The sequence below is a fragment of the Onychostruthus taczanowskii genome, unplaced genomic scaffold (assembly GCF_017590055.1).
Source record: "Onychostruthus taczanowskii isolate IOZ18803 unplaced genomic scaffold, ASM1759005v1 scaffold77, whole genome shotgun sequence".
Classification (NCBI taxonomy): domain Eukaryota; kingdom Metazoa; phylum Chordata; class Aves; order Passeriformes; family Passeridae; genus Onychostruthus; species Onychostruthus taczanowskii.
In genome coordinates this window covers 3821184-3838170 of record NW_024505561.1, presented here as the reverse complement: position 1 = coordinate 3838170, position 16987 = coordinate 3821184, and the positions used below count along the sequence as shown (strand labels likewise).

At 38.9% G+C, this 16987-nt stretch overlaps 1 protein-coding gene across 5 annotated transcripts in view; it reads right to left on the bottom strand.

The window, feature by feature from the left end:
- FARP1 (FERM, ARH/RhoGEF and pleckstrin domain protein 1) overlaps window positions 1–16987 on the bottom strand; it is a 201328-nt gene that overhangs the window by 153147 nt on the left and 31194 nt on the right. For all 5 annotated transcript variants that reach the window (XR_005954037.1, XM_041423353.1, XM_041423349.1 and 2 more), the window contains exon 2: window positions 9054–9249. Coding sequence is in view for 4 of the 5 variants with exons in the window: in XM_041423353.1 (XP_041279287.1) it covers window positions 9054–9224 (171 nt within the window). In the remaining variant the exon portion in view is untranslated. The remainder of the gene's footprint in view (window positions 1–9053; window positions 9250–16987) is intronic.

The window sequence follows — 16987 nt, the reverse complement described above, 5'->3', positions numbered from 1 at the left end:
CTTTCAATTCTGCTCACCAAAATGGTTGTATCTGAGATTCATTTCAAAAGGCAGCTCTCTCAGAGAAGACTCCTGGATGACATCACCATATAATGTAACCCAGCTTATGTCCAGTAACTCCACTCAACCAGAGACAAAGTAAAGTGGATGAGGATCCGGCTCATCCCTCCCAGCAAGCAGAAAACAAGGTGTTCCCTAAATCACAGTCACTCCAGATCCAGGATCTGCTGCTCTGCCCAGATGTGCCCCTTGCAAAAGACCAGAGAGTGAGCTCTACAAGGAGCTATGCAACCTGTCCACACAGAAGACACAAGGTGAATGTTTACCAAGAAAGGACAAAACTCAAATGTTAGCTGGGGGTGAGACAACAGTAGGGAATAAAACTGAGCATCTGCACCAGGGAATGAAGCAAAGAAACGTGAGGAGTCACTGAAGAGCAAGAGGTCCCTCTTTATGCAGGGAGAGCTAGCCTCTGCATGCTAAGCAACATCTACACACAAATACATAGTACTCCACTATCTACTAAGTGGAGATAATTGTAAATTCAGTAAGAATAATATGAAAATATAAAGGCATGAGAACAAGACCAGAATTATAAAAGCACGGCAAACTGAAGAAAAAAAGAAGAAATTACTGCAGGACCAACCAGAAAACCAGGTGAGAAGATAACAGTGAAAGAAATGAGAAGAAAAACTTCCTGCTGCTGTGCTCTGCATGAATATTTGCATCTGCCAAAAGGCCATCAAAAAGCAAATTGGCACTAAGTCATAATTCACCATTTGCTATTTATATTCTGGCAGCATTATGTTTGTGCAATTTCTATCAAAGCCTCCATTTTGGGGATGGGGATAAGAAAAGGAGATATTGTAATCGACTTCTGCAACTGCTGTTTGTATTCGCTGAGTTATCTGGCTCTTGATGTGTGCCTCATGCATCACTTTTTATTCAAAAATTGACATATTTATCCAAGAATGATTGTAACACGGTAGCCTGATTCAGATACACACAAAAGCTTTGGCAGACATTTTCAGCCATGCATTTTATGTGATTTACACGTTGGCATGCAAAAGACAACATTTAATTGTGTGTGCGTATTGTAATCACAGCCTGGTGGAGGCAGCTCACTGGAGCAGTGGAGATAAATTTACAGGTAAGCAGCATATTAATAAGTTTCTGAAGGCTTTTAAATCTGGGAACTGATGGAGCCCTTTATACTGTTCCAAGATAAGACACACTGCTTTAATCACTGCATCCTAGCTATACAGGTTTCTTTAGATAATTTTAAGTTAGTCAAATTTCACTTTCAAACCACAAATTATCTTAAGTTAAAACTGGATATTTCCTCCCACTCTCAGAGTTTGAGTATGAATGAGAATGTGACTATTCCATTGCAGAAAGCATCCCTAACTCTGACTGTAGATACAGCTGATGAACACTTTACAGCCTTTACAGCTGATGAGCACTTTCTCCCCTATGCAGCACTGCACATGGCTTGTAATAGAGAGACCTGATACTGCACTGAGCAAGGACATCATTACAGAATGAAGCTGGGTAAAGACCCAGGGGACACACCCAGGACTAATACATCTTTCCACACTGCTGTCTCCCATTTCTTTGGAGAATACCAATAGGAAGGAATTGAACCAGCAGTTCCAAAGGAGCTGCAGAGAGGAAGAGAGAACAAAAAGGATAAGCAATATATAGGGGCATGTTCTATGGCCAACAAAGGCACCAAATGAGAAAACCAAACAAGTGAACAAAATCAAGCAATCTGAACTAGAACTTGGCTGCTGATTCTGCTTGGTTTTATTGATGATGACAACCATTATATTCAAGTCATTTGACTGCATGCAGGTGGTGAGGATGTTCTTTATCTTGATATCCAGCTGATCTGTTTCAGGTATGAGGGATCCATATCTACACTGGATCTACAAATAATACATCACAGCATTTTTGCTTTAAATTTTTTAAACTGTATGATACCGTTTTATAGTTAAATGCTACATAAATACAGTTGGACACAAAGATCTTAAAGGCCTTTTCTGACCTAAATGAGCCTATGATTTCCTGTTACTACTAGAACAGAAAAAGCAACATTAGGGATATACAAGTACCTCCAGAGAGCAATTAGTCTCATTCTAAAATATACATTTGAGACAGGCATCATCAGCAGCCTGTTCAATGTACCATACTTTCACCCTAGTATGGATGAAAATGATTAGCTGGGGCTCTGACATCTAGCTTTCAAAAATTTCAAGGATGGAAGAGGTGAACCTCAGTCTCGGGGGAAGGATGCACACAACAAGCAGTTTATCTCTGCTCCTGCCTCTGACCAGAGGCAGACTATCCCTCCCATCACCCCTGAACAGAAAAACACGGAGGTAGCAAAATCAAAGTTTGTACCACTGGACACCCATACATGTGCAGTGTGAAGAGGAGAGATTGCAAACACCTCCCACTGTTCCTTGGACATTTGTCACCTCCTAACAGGTGGCCCAAGGAAACACCTCGTAACTGGGGAGGCTGCCCACTCTCCTCACACAGATCATCCATCCAGTCTCACCAGTACAGTGCAAACCAACTTACAGGCATAGACACTACTACCAAAATTAACAGGATAATTTCACTGACCCCTCAGTCAGGGCAGCAGAGCAGACAGGGAGCAAATGCTCCCACAATGCCTCTGCATCCACAGCAGCCCTTCCTGTGCCAGCTCCATCCCCTGCTCTGTGCTGGCTCACACACTGCTGCGTGATTTGGTGAGTCAGCTCGGCAAGAGAGGTGAAAAGGCAATATTTGAGAAGCCTTCCATGATTACAAGTTAGGCTAATTCAGTCAAGAAAATTACATGCATTTCCCAGATATCTTCAAATACATCAATCTAGTCTGAGAATGGACTGGATTTGTTGGCACTTAAAATTACATTCCCGCTTATTCTATTCATTCTACAGAATCTTAACAAAGAAATCAGCAGTTTAAACAGTCTGCTGCCTCGGGTTACAGAAGTTTGCTTGTGGATTATTCTCTCTCCCACTTTGAAAAGCACATAAATTATTAACACACATCACTAAAATACCCTGTCTTTCAACAAAGACATTCTAAACACTCGTCAACAAAAATCAGTTTACTGGGTAGCCATTAACAATATTCTGCTAAGAAAAATACAACTGATGTGTTTGAGGGCTGAAAAAAAAAATCACTTTTCTTGCAATTTCAGAAGACCCAGCAGAGCTGGCGTGACAATTAGTGAATATTTAAGTGCTTGATATTCACTGGAAATAGTCTGACAGCAATGGCCAAATAATTTCAGGCATGAGAAGAAAAGAAAGTCTCAGACTGATGAATAACTGACATTTGACCTGCTGTTCACTTCCTAAGCTGGAAAAAAAAGCAATTCATAATTGAACTGAAGTTGAAGCTGGCTAAGAAAGCATAAAACACTGTTTTACTTTTCTGCATGGCCATACTATCTCATGCTCTTTTTTTTAAATTGCTTATTTCACTGGTTATAATTGCATATTGAGGAGAGACGTAAATACCTAGACAAGGCAGTTATCATTACCCACAAATGTAAAAGAAAATAATTCAAACATTTATAAAACTGGCAGAAATTTTGAATTCAATAGATAACACAGCACTTGTGGAAATTTTTAAGAAAGCACATGCAATGTTTGTTATTAACTATTGAGGCTTTCTAATATTTAGCTTTTCCTGGCACATTCTGGCTTGAAGCTGGTGGGAGCACAGTTAACAGGCATCATTTTTCCCACAAAGGGAATATGAACCACCACAATGTGACTGCATGAACAAACAAAACACATTATCCTTAAGAAACAGACCCCCCAAGAGGACTATGAAGTCCTTCTCTCTGAAAAATTTGGGATTGAGGCAGAGAAATTTCCTGCCAAGGTACTACATCCAAACTCCAGTGGAAGATAAATAGTTGTAGATCCAAGACCACTTGGTCTTTATTCTGTATTCTCAGGCAATCTGAAGCTTTTCTCTTCCAAGAGAAGAGCAAATTGAAATGAAACGTTTATAAGTGACGTTTACAGAGGATTACACCTTTACCCTGCTTTCTATTAAGAGACTCCTGTTGCTTAAGAAACCCGTGTTAATCCCCCAAAGCAGATGACATTTTCCAACCCTGCATATTTCACAAAGCTTGAATACATTCAAAGGGAAAGGAAGCTGACACAATACAAAAAACAGATGTTTAATAAACTTGAGTAATCGGACAGGCAAGCATGTTTTGGTCCTTCCAAAAGACAGCCACAAAAAGGAAACAACTATTCTCTTGCAGACACAATAAAGAAGACTTTGGTTTGGTTTTAATTAAAGGGATCAGATCCTAACCAAAAGAAGAATCCTAACCTCCTGTGATACACTTTGATCTCACCTTTGATGCCAAAAAGAAAGAAACAGCTCTTACTTGCTATTTAGCATCAGTAGTATCATCCCAGTCACATCAGCTTCATTCACCCAGAGAGCAGGACATGATCAGCAGCAAGCATCATATCAGTCAGGGTTAAACCTGGTCTGAGTCACAAAATCACCCTGGCAGTCTAACAAGAGAATCAGTCTTGTCTTCAGCATTACCTACACAGCAACAACACTGACTCTGCATTTAGGAGTAGTTTTAAAACAGATTACTTCTGGCAATGAAACAACTATAAAAGTAAATATAATATAAATGGCATAGACACTAAACATGAAATCGGGTTTTTTTTTTCCCCCAGAAGGATCTGAAGTAGATGCAATCATCAGCTATTTTTACTGTTCTTTAAAAACTGTATTTCATTTTCACTTAAACTGCTTTGAATTTATAGGGGAGATCATATCAAAACAAACATATGAAAATCTAAGTTCTGCTATGGCTTTATGGAATCAATCATGTTCTCTTTCAACTAACTTAGGTGAGAAATAAAAGCAGAGGAAAATCAAGCAGTACAGAACTGTACATCTCCACCTTCTATGATATAATACACAACCTCTGTTTTGCAATGTGAGGTTTTGCAAGTCTTCAGGTTGAAGTGCCAACCTTTCAAAATGCCCAAGATCTATCTATATATGATTATCATTGTGTGTACACAGGTGGAAAATGTTCTTCCTCCTTCATATTAGTAATTTTAGCTAAAGTGGTCATCCTCTTACCTAGAAGAAAGGAAACATATTTGCTCATTCTATCACATAGCCATAACTCAGCCTAACACTGGCTGAAACAGAACGCTGTATTTTGGACCTCTGCAGTCTCCACTGACCATATCTAACTAATTTGTCAGTAAATGCAGCCAAAGTGGAAATTAGAAACAAAAAGCAGGGGAGAAATATATTCCACACTTGCATGCAAAATCATGACCAAAGCTGCAAGTGCTGGATGCTCATGAACTCTTGACTCGTGGCCTGATGATTTCAGGCACTAATCACCTGCAACTGCAGCTGACATTTAGTTCTTGTCTGAGAGTTTGTGGCAGACAAAAAACTAAATGTACAGACACCCAGTCATAAAATGCTGAGGGAAGGATGTTCTATATAATTTTTCTTCTCATAGCTGAAGAGACAAAAATGCGCTCAAGAAAGATAACTAATGAATTTTGTACTTTCCTTACAGGTTAGAGGCAGGCAATACAAAGTTAAAGTAATGTAATCAATTTTTTTTAAACAGCAGCGCCTACTTTTCCTCCACCTCCTTCAACCATGTGTACCCAACCAGCTAAATGGATGTGTGTAAAAGGATACAGGACTATCTATTCAAGTCTTCACTAGCTTTTTGGAATATAGGAATGTTGGAAGATTCTTCAACAAAATATTGTTTGTTAACAGCAACTGGCATAAAAAATTTTTTCTTATGTATGCCTTTCTTTTACAATATTCCAATTACAACATTTGATGAAAAGGCCTTCATTGTAGCTTCTGTTTTTGAAGTTTCCCATACAAACTCTCTCCACATAGTTCGTGGGTTTTTTCCTATTAAAAAATAAAATTTACAGGTCCATACATAGGCATGTGGATATCTTTTCTCTCTTTTTTGTTAATTTTTTTTTGTAAGAAGTAATACAATGAGCCAAACATGGTATGATTATATGGCATCAAAGAACTAACACCTGAAGAATAATATTCCTTTAGAAACTCAAATGACACTGGAGTTATTTTACTTTTAAAAAGCCCAAAGAGCAGCAGCACTGAGGGGTAATGGAAGTAGGCCACATTTTCCTCCTGTTTTGTTATATACAGAATGGACATAAAAATCTGATTAATTTGGCACTCATAGTAACAAGTCATCTGTACACAATGTGAGAAAAGGGATTGCTTAAGAGCAAGGATATTGAATCATGTCTCCTGGAATATAATTTAAAAACAAACCAAACTAAAATTCAATAAACAAGAAAAAATAAACAAGCGCACAATAAAAACCTAAACCCATGACAACGCTCAAACAAAACAATAACATAAATAAGAAAAAATATTATATAGATAAGGTCTTACAGCTAATGGGGTAATGGTGCTGAAGGTATAACAAGAGTAGCACAGAGGTAGGACCAGACAGATTGACAGTCCCAACTACTTCACCAGTTCCCCCAAACTCAGAAGGAAGTAGTACCAGCATCTCTTTCAATTTTTACGCAGACTTCATGAGAAAATAATAAACTGGCATCATTAAACTTCATGCCATCCTACAAGACACACTACAAGCATCAATAAAACCACCCAAAGTATGGCTCATTTGCTAACACAGAAAGGTTTGTGCAACAAAATTCCTGAAATTGTAGGAAACATAAATCCTTCTCAGTTTATACTTGTATCATATTTGCAGTTATTTTCATAATCATAGCAGCTCAGGTTTTGGGAAGCGTAGTTCAAATCTTCAACCACGCAAAAAGTCTTTAATTCTCCACTGAAAGGCAAACCCACAGATGTGCTTAGGCATGTATGTTTAATGTCTTCTGCCCACGGCCACACTTGCTGCTCCTAAAATATTTTGTTGAAATGGTATCAATTTCCTTTTCTGTGTATACTGCACCAATTTGGCTAAAAACATGAAGCTTATAAATAGGAACATGGGGGTTCCAACATGAATAAACACCTCAATTTAGATGTATCAAAACTTAATCAGTTTTGTGAAAAAACAACTAATGTCTTTTAGAGCAGACTGAAACCAATGTGTATTCCTCCATTTGACTATGCATAGGTTAAAGACAAAAGGCTTTAGAAAAGATTTGCTGTAAAAGATTTCATATCTAAGCATCCCACATACTTCACCACAGGGTCTGACTTTCAAACCAACTGGGCTTTCCTCAAGTAGTGGTTATGAAATAAAAGTCTCTGAAAACAATCATATTGAAGCGATCTCAGCAGAAAGTTGTTCATATCCCCAGGTCTTCCAGGTGCTGCTGAAGTTAAAAACAAATGAAATGTTGATATCTTCTAATATTAAAGACCAAAAAATACTGTTCTCTCTAACTCCCAGAAGCAAAGCTGGAGTTATAGGGTGCATTGCATCCACATAATCTAATATTTTCTGCTAAACAATTTAATGAAAGGAACCTAACAGAAATGGTTTCTGTTAAGTGTCTGCACAACATTTTCAATTTTCAAAATACAGTGAATTAGCATCTACAGATGCCAAACTTGTATCTGGAATATTAGAGATATTTATATCACATAAAAGAGCACCAAAATTTTATTAGTGTTTGATGATTTAAACTATAACTACACTTTGAACAGCAACAATTATCTAAAGACTGCTTTTACCAAAGACTGTTTGCTATGGATATTTGACAGGTGTTCTCAAACACACAAAAGTGTAACAAGGTGCTACATACATGGGCATTTTCCCTGATGGCAGTTCAGTTCACCCATAACCTGCCTGCCCAGAGAGTTTACCTTCCACTAAAATAAAATCATAGTTGCAGTTGGATCACAAACAGCAGCAGAGAGCAGATCAAAAAGCGTCTGCATGTACACACAGAAAATAGACAAACAAACCTCATAAGCAGATCATAAAAACATTATAAACATTTTTTTAAATTCTGATTTTCATAATCAGAATTCCTTCATGTTAATACAGGGGTAACGTTTTTCCCTAAACATACAGTTTAGGGCACTGTATGTCCAAGACCACTGTATCTCGCTGTGATCCTCCATTTTACAGAAGGGAAATCTGAGCCAATGAAGGCATGAAAATTACCATAGCTACAGAAAATGCAAGTAACAAAGGATGAAATCTGAACTCAGGTTTCCACTTTCCTATTCACTGAAGCCTGAAGACTTTGAAAAATATACATTCCAGTACACTTCCATAACAGCAGCAGAGTTCAACCACATTTCATGTTAATTGTGTAAGCATGGCATGTTAAAATCATTAGTGGCTACCAATGACTTTAGATCGTGTGATACTGGATCGGTCTTGGTATCAAAACTAATTCTAACTGATTCTACTGATCACAACCACACACTAAAGCAGCAGCAGCAGCAGCAGCTCTGTCTCCTTGGCAAGGACAAACCCAGATTAATCTCAACAGGGTACAGAGAAACTTTAGATGAGACTGCTTTGCTTCTTTCCTTGCACTCAACTTCTGTGAGAGCACTCAGTGCTTGTAAGAGTGATGATATAAATTACTTAAAACTTTGATGATTTCAAGTTAATATCCTAAGGACTTGCCAGAGGAAAGACAAAAAAATCTGTATAGATCTGCAGTTTACTGGATCAAGAGCAAAACAGCAGCAAGGAAATATATCAACTGTTCAAAAGGTAGAGGAAACACTAATGTAATGTTTGAAGAAAAAAACCCACCAAGGACTTTAACTTCTCTTGAAGCTGTTCAAAGAGAAACAGAATTAATAACTGTAATCTACAGTCCACTTCCCTGTTTAATGCTATTGTATTGCACCGTGATCTATTTAATGCTGATATACACAACAACCATTTTCTCTGCAGGATGAATTCATTAGCCAAAGAATCACAGCTGAAATAAAAAGAGAACTGGTTTGAGAATATGCATTATCAGAAATGCCTGAATAATCTTTGGCCACCCCAACCTCCACATCCTTACCGGAATGTCAAATGTTTCTTGTGTGTCATCCAGCATCTGAATTTTGATAGAGACAAGTTTTCCTGGAGTTGTCATAGGTGGCTTCTGTCCATGCTCCAAAGTACTGATCCCAGCATTTTCCTGAGCTCCTAAGCGGGATCCTGCTGTTGGTCTCTGTTCAGTTTCACCCATGTTTAGGGAAACTTGTTTCTTATATCTGATAAAAGAATAAGGGCAAAGAAGACGATATCAGTCACAAAGAAGATGTTTTGCACATAAGCATCATGGTATATATGCTTGCAGGTAGTAACTGTATGACCATTAACAACAAGTAAGAGCCATCACAATTTTTTCTTAATGTCTCATATGAAGACAAGAAAATCAGGCAAATTTTATACTTTTCAAAATACACAGTCTAATCACCTCCTGAGGGTAAGGCTGATAGACAGGCTACAGTACTGCACAAGGGAAAATTATTCCTTTTTCTCCTGGAAAATAAACAATACCACATTGGAAATAGAGCATGACAGAACCCAGATTTCAATTAATTATGTAAATGTTTAATTATTTATGAATCAGGCTGTTATCAACCCCCCAACAGGATTCCCAGAGAAGGTAGGAAGGTGAGAAGAGCAAGTGAGACAGCTCAGCACTTGCTGACCATCATTCCCTCTTGGCTACAACAGCACTTTTTCCTTCAAGCCTTCTCTGGCACTTTGCAGCTGCCACCTTGATAAGAGTCTGCAAACAGGGAAAGCCAAGGAGTACAAGATGACACCAACTATAAACTGGGGACCAGAGCTGCTCTAGACCTGGGGCCTGGCCTGATCCCACTGGTGAGCCAAGAACTGTGAGGACATGCTGCTGGAAGGCCAGAAAAAAAGCCAATACTGAATGAGAAATTCTTCATTATTGGCACAACTTTGAACCTTCTTTTTTAATTCAAGCACTGTTAGTTTTACTTGTTGAATGTTACACATCACACTAGAATTTTATTTCACTTTTCCTACCCTGCTTTTTAACACTCTAGATGGGTTTCTGATGAAACCCACTTCTACTGTCCATTTATATTTCTTGGTAAATGCATTTTTATTCTGCATGACTTTTATATGGTGATCAGTGACCAAAACTTGTAGCACACAGATGGGCACTAAGGGAAATGTAACTTTCCAGCTGAACAGAGGCATAAGAAGAGTACTGCCAATCACTGCCTGGCTTTAACTCTGAGGTTACAATTATTGAGAAGCCTATATGGGAAAAAAAGGAAGCAAAAGACAGCCTATGAATTTGTGAATGCATCACCAGTTCTACAGGATTCTATAAAGAACAGTGACAGGTAATAAGACACCAGTTCCCACCATAAGGATAGAGTAAAAACAGCCCTATCTTTGGCAGGATACTCTATTTACTACACATTACTCTTCCATGTCCTGACTAATCTGTTCCCACAGATTTTTTATACAGCAAATACACAGGCGTAAAAAAATTTAAAACAGCACTTGGATTAAAAGAAATGTTAGCTGAGAAGGAAGGGAATTAAAAATTATGGATCCCACACTTCTAAATAACAGCTCAATGGGCACAAGTGAAGGAGAAGAAAAAAATGCAGGCAAGCTTTTGCAGCAATTCAGCACTAACCTGCCCATCAAGGTCAGAGATACTAGTGAAATCTACCCAAGTCCATGCCAACCACCACCAGCGAGGCAAATTTCTCCTCAATTATCACTGCAATCTAAAAATCTATGAAGAATCAATTATATTTATCTTATTCTTTAAAAATAATTAAATTAAATATTTTTATAAGACAAGCAGTGCCAACAAGAAAGCTGCAGCTGGAGGCAGGAATTCCAGAAGAAAAGTCACCAAGCTCTATACAGAAATAAATTTTTGCAAATAAATCTGGTTTTCCTGTGTGTGAAGTACACAGGATCATGTAAAAAGGTAGCACAGGTACCCAGTCTAGAAGTGCATAAAGACTCTGGTCCGAGTAAGAGCTCTTCTGAAATCACCACATACCCCAGCCAGCACCAAGAGGACAGACAGGACCTCTGCAGTGTTACTACAGAAGTTTTTGGCTATGTTCTTTCCATTAAATCATAAATACAGGAATCAACCAAGTCAGTTCAAGTGACACTATTAAATAATCCATGCAAGGAAATATTACAGGCATTGAACCCTTCTATAAATGTTCTTCTGACTAGATGATACAGTTGCCCCCACACACAATCAGACACACTAATAAACTTTACGAAACACATAAAAACCACTGAAATTTAGGAGCCAAAAAAAATCATGGAGGAAAGGGACAAGCAGAACCACTCCATATGTACAGCTGATTTTTTATTATTATTAAGTTAGTAAAATAGAAATTCTTGTTTTATAGATACATTTAAGCATTTGGTTATAAACACACACTTTCATTAGGAAGCAAAGATCTAAGAACTATTGGCTACCCTGATCACAAGCATCTGCTACTTGAAAAATTAAAAGAAGACCTTCCATTTTTTAACCTATATGCCTAAACATCAGCATACTGCACTGGAAGTTATTTAGGGTTTTTTTCTGCATGCCACTAGTCTCACTATGCTGCTGTCATAACATCAGCATAATATTTTTACTATACCTTTATGTAAGAGGCCTTAAAAATTACCCTCTCTAAAATAACACAGCACATCAGTCAAGCTGTATACCTTTATATCACTTTGATCTAGGAGACAGTGAACTAAGGTCACAGAAGGCAACTGAAGAGTATTAAGCAACATAGAGCAAACCTGAGGGGATTAGGATGCCTAATGTCTGTCATGATGAAGAGATGGATCAGGTCTGGAGAAACAATAGAGAAATTCAGACACTCAAGTAGAAAGACAACAGTAAATTGGGGAAGGTATTAATCAAGAAGGAAGAGCAGCAGCCACCAGATTCTAGCATATGCAGCTCTGAGCAAAACATGTGGAGACAGACAACCAATACAGATGCAGAAACAAAAGAGGATTCATCTGAACTCTGAAAATTAAGAGTTTCTGCCTGCTCTTTCTGACAGCTGTTGAAACCCAGGGCCAAAATCAAGTCTATTGTTTCAGCTGCAGCTTCAGTGGATGTCAGTGCCGCTCTCAGTAGTGCTGTAGCACCTGCACGACGGAGAGAGCCTGCTGCAGAGAATGAACCTGTGTCCTCACCTGTGCGAGGGGAGAAGTTAGTGAGACAGCAGAGCTGCCCATGGGGGAGCCTTGTCCCCTTCTGCTCCTTCCCAGCTCCCATCCATACAGTCCTGCCTGATGCTGACCACTGACTCTCACCCTCCTCAGACTGAGCCACGGCACCTCTCTTAACTCAAAAGAAAACAATTCAGTGTTTTGCTCTTGGCTGGGTTAGCAAATTAAATCAGCTCTCGGCAGGCTGGAAAATCCAATGCCAGGGTGAGCTAAGCCCAGCCAGCTGCTGTCAGGCCACTGGGCTGACTAAAGCTTTCCATGCTTACAGCACCTGGAAGAAACAAAAAAACCTCTACAACTGCCATTAGATAGATTAGGAGATGTTGTTGTTTTGTTCTAATCACACATTAATAACCCTTTTCTACAGATATTAAATGCTTAGATTAAAAATATAAGGTCTGTAGATACTTATGCAGTAGCTGGACAAAGGCCACAATATGGCTCAACATAAAGCCACCTCAGTCCTCCATGTTCAAAGCACACACGTTTTATAGCATCGGAAAGGTTCTGGCCAATTAAAATTTCCACATATTTTTTTCTTTGGCAGGATGAAAAAAAGTATCAAACTCACTTTGTCCAAAGGGAGCTGCGAGTATAAACAGCACTTGTTGGGGCTGGGGCAGGGAAAACAGGGGCAGGAATAAAGGGCTACAAAAATTGGCAGGGAAAACAGGGGCAGGAATAAAGGGCTACAAAAATTACAAAATACTGAGGAAAACAGAAGTAGTACGTTGGAATAGATGCCACTCTGTCTCTCACCTGCTCTGCTCTTTAGGTCAGACCAGGGCTCAGAATTTGATGTAAGAGGCTCCCAAAGCCTGAAGACTCCTGCTCTGGGACAGAGTCGTACCACATATCCAGGCCCTTTCCACTTCTTTTGCTTTCCTTTATGACACGTTTCCACAGCATGACACAGAAGGGAGCACAGTGCTCAGGACACTCTTCTTAAAGGTGGGGAAGCCTGAGGCACAGTGGCATGGTGTGAGTATAGCCCTACCAAAAGCACGGAGCAGACTTGCACACCTTCAGTGAGAGAAAATTCTATACATGCAGCATAAATTGTCAGTGATGCTGCTTTTTCATTAGTACATCAGAATTACCATAAAAATGAAATCAAGCATCTTGAACCCATATTAAAAAAAAACAGTAATAGCATAACAAGGCAACAGGACTAGGAAGACTGAAACTAAAATTCAGTCTGAAATGATGGGAAGCAGACAGAAGGCCAATACAGATCAGGTTTTTATACTGTGAAGCATTATCCTGCTTAAATTCTGCAAATCCCTCGTAGAACTGTACAAAGCAAATATAATGATTTAAAAATTTTAAATTATTCATGTAAATCACAGAATCACAGAATATCCTGTCTTGGAAGGGACCTAAAAGGTTCAGTGAAGTCCAACTTATAATTCCTTTGATAAAACCCAACACTTGCAGAAGCAAAGAAATGGGAAAAGTTCTTAATAAAAAAATAGCTCAAGCTTGAAGGGCAGTAGTACAGACACAGGTGCTGGGTGTTTGGGGTGTCTGTTTCTCTGCTTGCACCCAGCAGACTAAGTCTGACTAAGACTCTAAAGGAAACCTTGCAGCTGAAGGGATTTGTGTTCAGTTTCTTGTCTGCTCACATCCACAATAGCCAGACAGAGAAGGAAGGCAATAAAAATTCAGTTTTTCTGTACCATTAGACTGTCTTCGAGGTTAAAACAAAAAAGATTAACACTGTAAGTGATGGCTGCTTCATGAAGTGAGAAGTAGAAAGGCTCGAGGTGAGGTATAGTCAAGATAGGTCACGTCTAGTCCCCTGTAATGTCAGTGGAAAAGGGGATGGAGGGTGAAGTCCTTAACCAGGCTTAATTTCTAAACTCAGATTTATCTTTTTTATCTTTTTCCTGTCCCTAAAGATGCAGAAAATTAACCTTGAAAAACCTTCCTGCCCAAGAAAACACCATGGCTGCCTACCAAAAATTAGACAGAGACTTGCAGAAGCAAGTCTTAGAATCAGATTCTTCAGCATTCTGCAGACTTCCTAAAATCTGCAGCAGTAAGAAATTCCCTCAGCTATGCAAGACTATCTCTAAAAGAACAAAATTCATCATCTGTACTGAAAATGAAGAGAACCCACAAAACTGCCTATCTTGGTGAGACTCTGAAAACCTCTCAGTAACACTCTCTTATCCCTTGACCCAGTTTCTGTGGGATGGTTATGCAGCTGGACAGACTAAGTGCTCAGGTTTGTAAAGAAATAAGAGTACACTTAGTTAACACCAAACTAGCTAGAGCCTGAAAACAATGTCAAATTTAGGGACCTGAGCAGTAACACAAAGCTTTAAAAACTCAAACTATTCAGTGTGCCAGTAATGTGGCCTGAAGTCCAGAATAATGAGCATTTATGACTGTACAGGATAAAAAACACCTCTTGCAAGCCTATCATTCAGAGTGCCCACATTCGTTTCTGGCTTCAGAGCCATTCAGCTCCCAACTGCAACTCATTTATCTTCATTGCATTCAGGTCCTAAAACTGTCTGCAATTCTGTGGCACTAGCAGCTGTCCCAGATTCCAATTCTTCTGCCAGATGTCAGCAAAGAACAGTCCCACATCCTGCACAAATTTGACGTGTGCTATCCTTTTTCCTCAGCCACACACCTGTCAGTAGGTCTATCAACAAGTGCAGCAATAGATAAACCTATGCTTTTCCAACTGCCTCTGCAAAAATCCTCACCCCTTAAGCACAAATACGGACTGCTTTGTGAATTAAGCCAATCTCGTCTACAAATACTTTATTTCAACCCACAACATTGCAATTACTTTTGATGGCCATAAGTGATATTGAACAAGTCAGCAGACACATTGATTCACTTTGTGTTACGTTTCTGGACAATGTTGCATTTGAAAATGAGTGAAGGCAAAAAACTTTTCTCCTTCCCTGCATCTCACACAAGCAAGCAGAGCCATTGTACATATGCAAGTGAGCAATTAAGTAAGCTAAACTTCTTACGTTCACCCTCTCAAAGGAACTCCTCAGAAACCTCTTCATACAAGTTACTCTTTTGTCTGATTGTGACTGTTTCCCAACCTCTGGAGACTTGCACTTTGTTCTTCACTACCCATACCTGGCACCCCAATACCATGATCAATGTCACTTACTTGAATCAGGAATGCCAACATCATATTCAAACCAACACAGCCAATTTTGAAGTTTTTAATTCAGGTTTTAAATCAGCCAACTTGAAGGCACTGTACAAACAGGTAATTCTGGCTACACCTGGAAGGAAAATTAGCGTTTCATCTGCTAAGCCAAGGGGATGATTAGCTCCAATTGCTCAATTAGTGACTATCACCCAACTATGTTTTCCCTTTTACATCCAAAGACACAGTCTGAGCAAAACAGGGATCTTGTGGAGCTGTGAATCCCTTAATAGACCAGAGGGAGGTATTTCCACACAAATGCTTCATTTGTTATTAGATAAGTTAAAATTTGAATTAAATATTTCCCACTTGCTTTGCACTTACTGCATCACCATTTAACTACCATGTATGTGTCTACAACATGCTTATACATGAAGTTCAACACTGTTTTCCATTGAAAATACTTCCCTGACACTTTGCTTTCCCAACTGGACAAGACCACACCTCTTCTACAAAATTTCTGCTTTATCTCAGGCCAGGGGGAAGATATTTCTTCCTCACTGTGAAACTCCCAGCCTACTTTCTGAGATGTTTTTCAACCCATTGACAAAACTGCCTGCACAAGAAATTATGCTCAGGAAGAAGCTGCAAACACATATCATATACTTACACACTTGATTTTATTGACACCCCTTCTGTTTTGCATAACCTGCCAATTCTGTCACTAAAACCTATGAAAAAGTGAAATTCAGCACGGTCGCACAAGTAACAAAATGTGATTTAAAAAAAAAATCCACGGGAGAAAAAATATTAAGAGTAAAGAGTACATGAAATACATGCCAAAGTCACCCAGCTAATCCTTCCCTGATGATAAAATGTGTTGCAGCAGTGGGAAAGTACATGTTATTTTATGAAGACGTAAAGCATTTTACAGTTGAGATATAAAAGCATCACCATGTGGACAAAAAACTATTTCACATTATGAACAGAAAGACTTGTGGAAGCTTTATTGCCCCATGGTAAATGCCAGGAACTTACAAGGACAGTCTAAGAAAACCTTTACTTGTTGTGTTTCCAACCACCACAGTTTCCTGATTAACTGGGTCATCACCTGAGCCCACAGTTTGTCACTAGAAAACACAAATGAAGTGGGTAAGAACTTTAAGCAGTTTGGTGGTTCAACAGTGGCACAAATCAATCCTGAAACCATTAAAAGCATTTTCCAAAACCCTTTCATGCCATCACTCTGCATAAATAAAGCTGTTGCACCAGCTGGAGTGCTCTGGGCTCATTCACCCATACAACACCTCATGTGAAAGCCAAGCCGAATGTGCTTATAGTAGAACAAAGTAATCTGATTTACTTCCAGATTTAACAGAATTCTGAAAGGGATCCAGCAACTCATACCCAGCTTCAAGCATAACGTAGACATTTTCCATGAAATAAAAACACGTCAAAAGAATAAATAACACACTACATTAATACTACTGTTCAGCAGTTGGGGGAAAATCTGATACAGTCCTGGTTTTGAGAAATAAAACAGCTCAGGGGAAATGCTATTTCTCTGAACCAAGTATGAGTATACAGTAGAGGTATTCACACTGCCTAAATGCAAG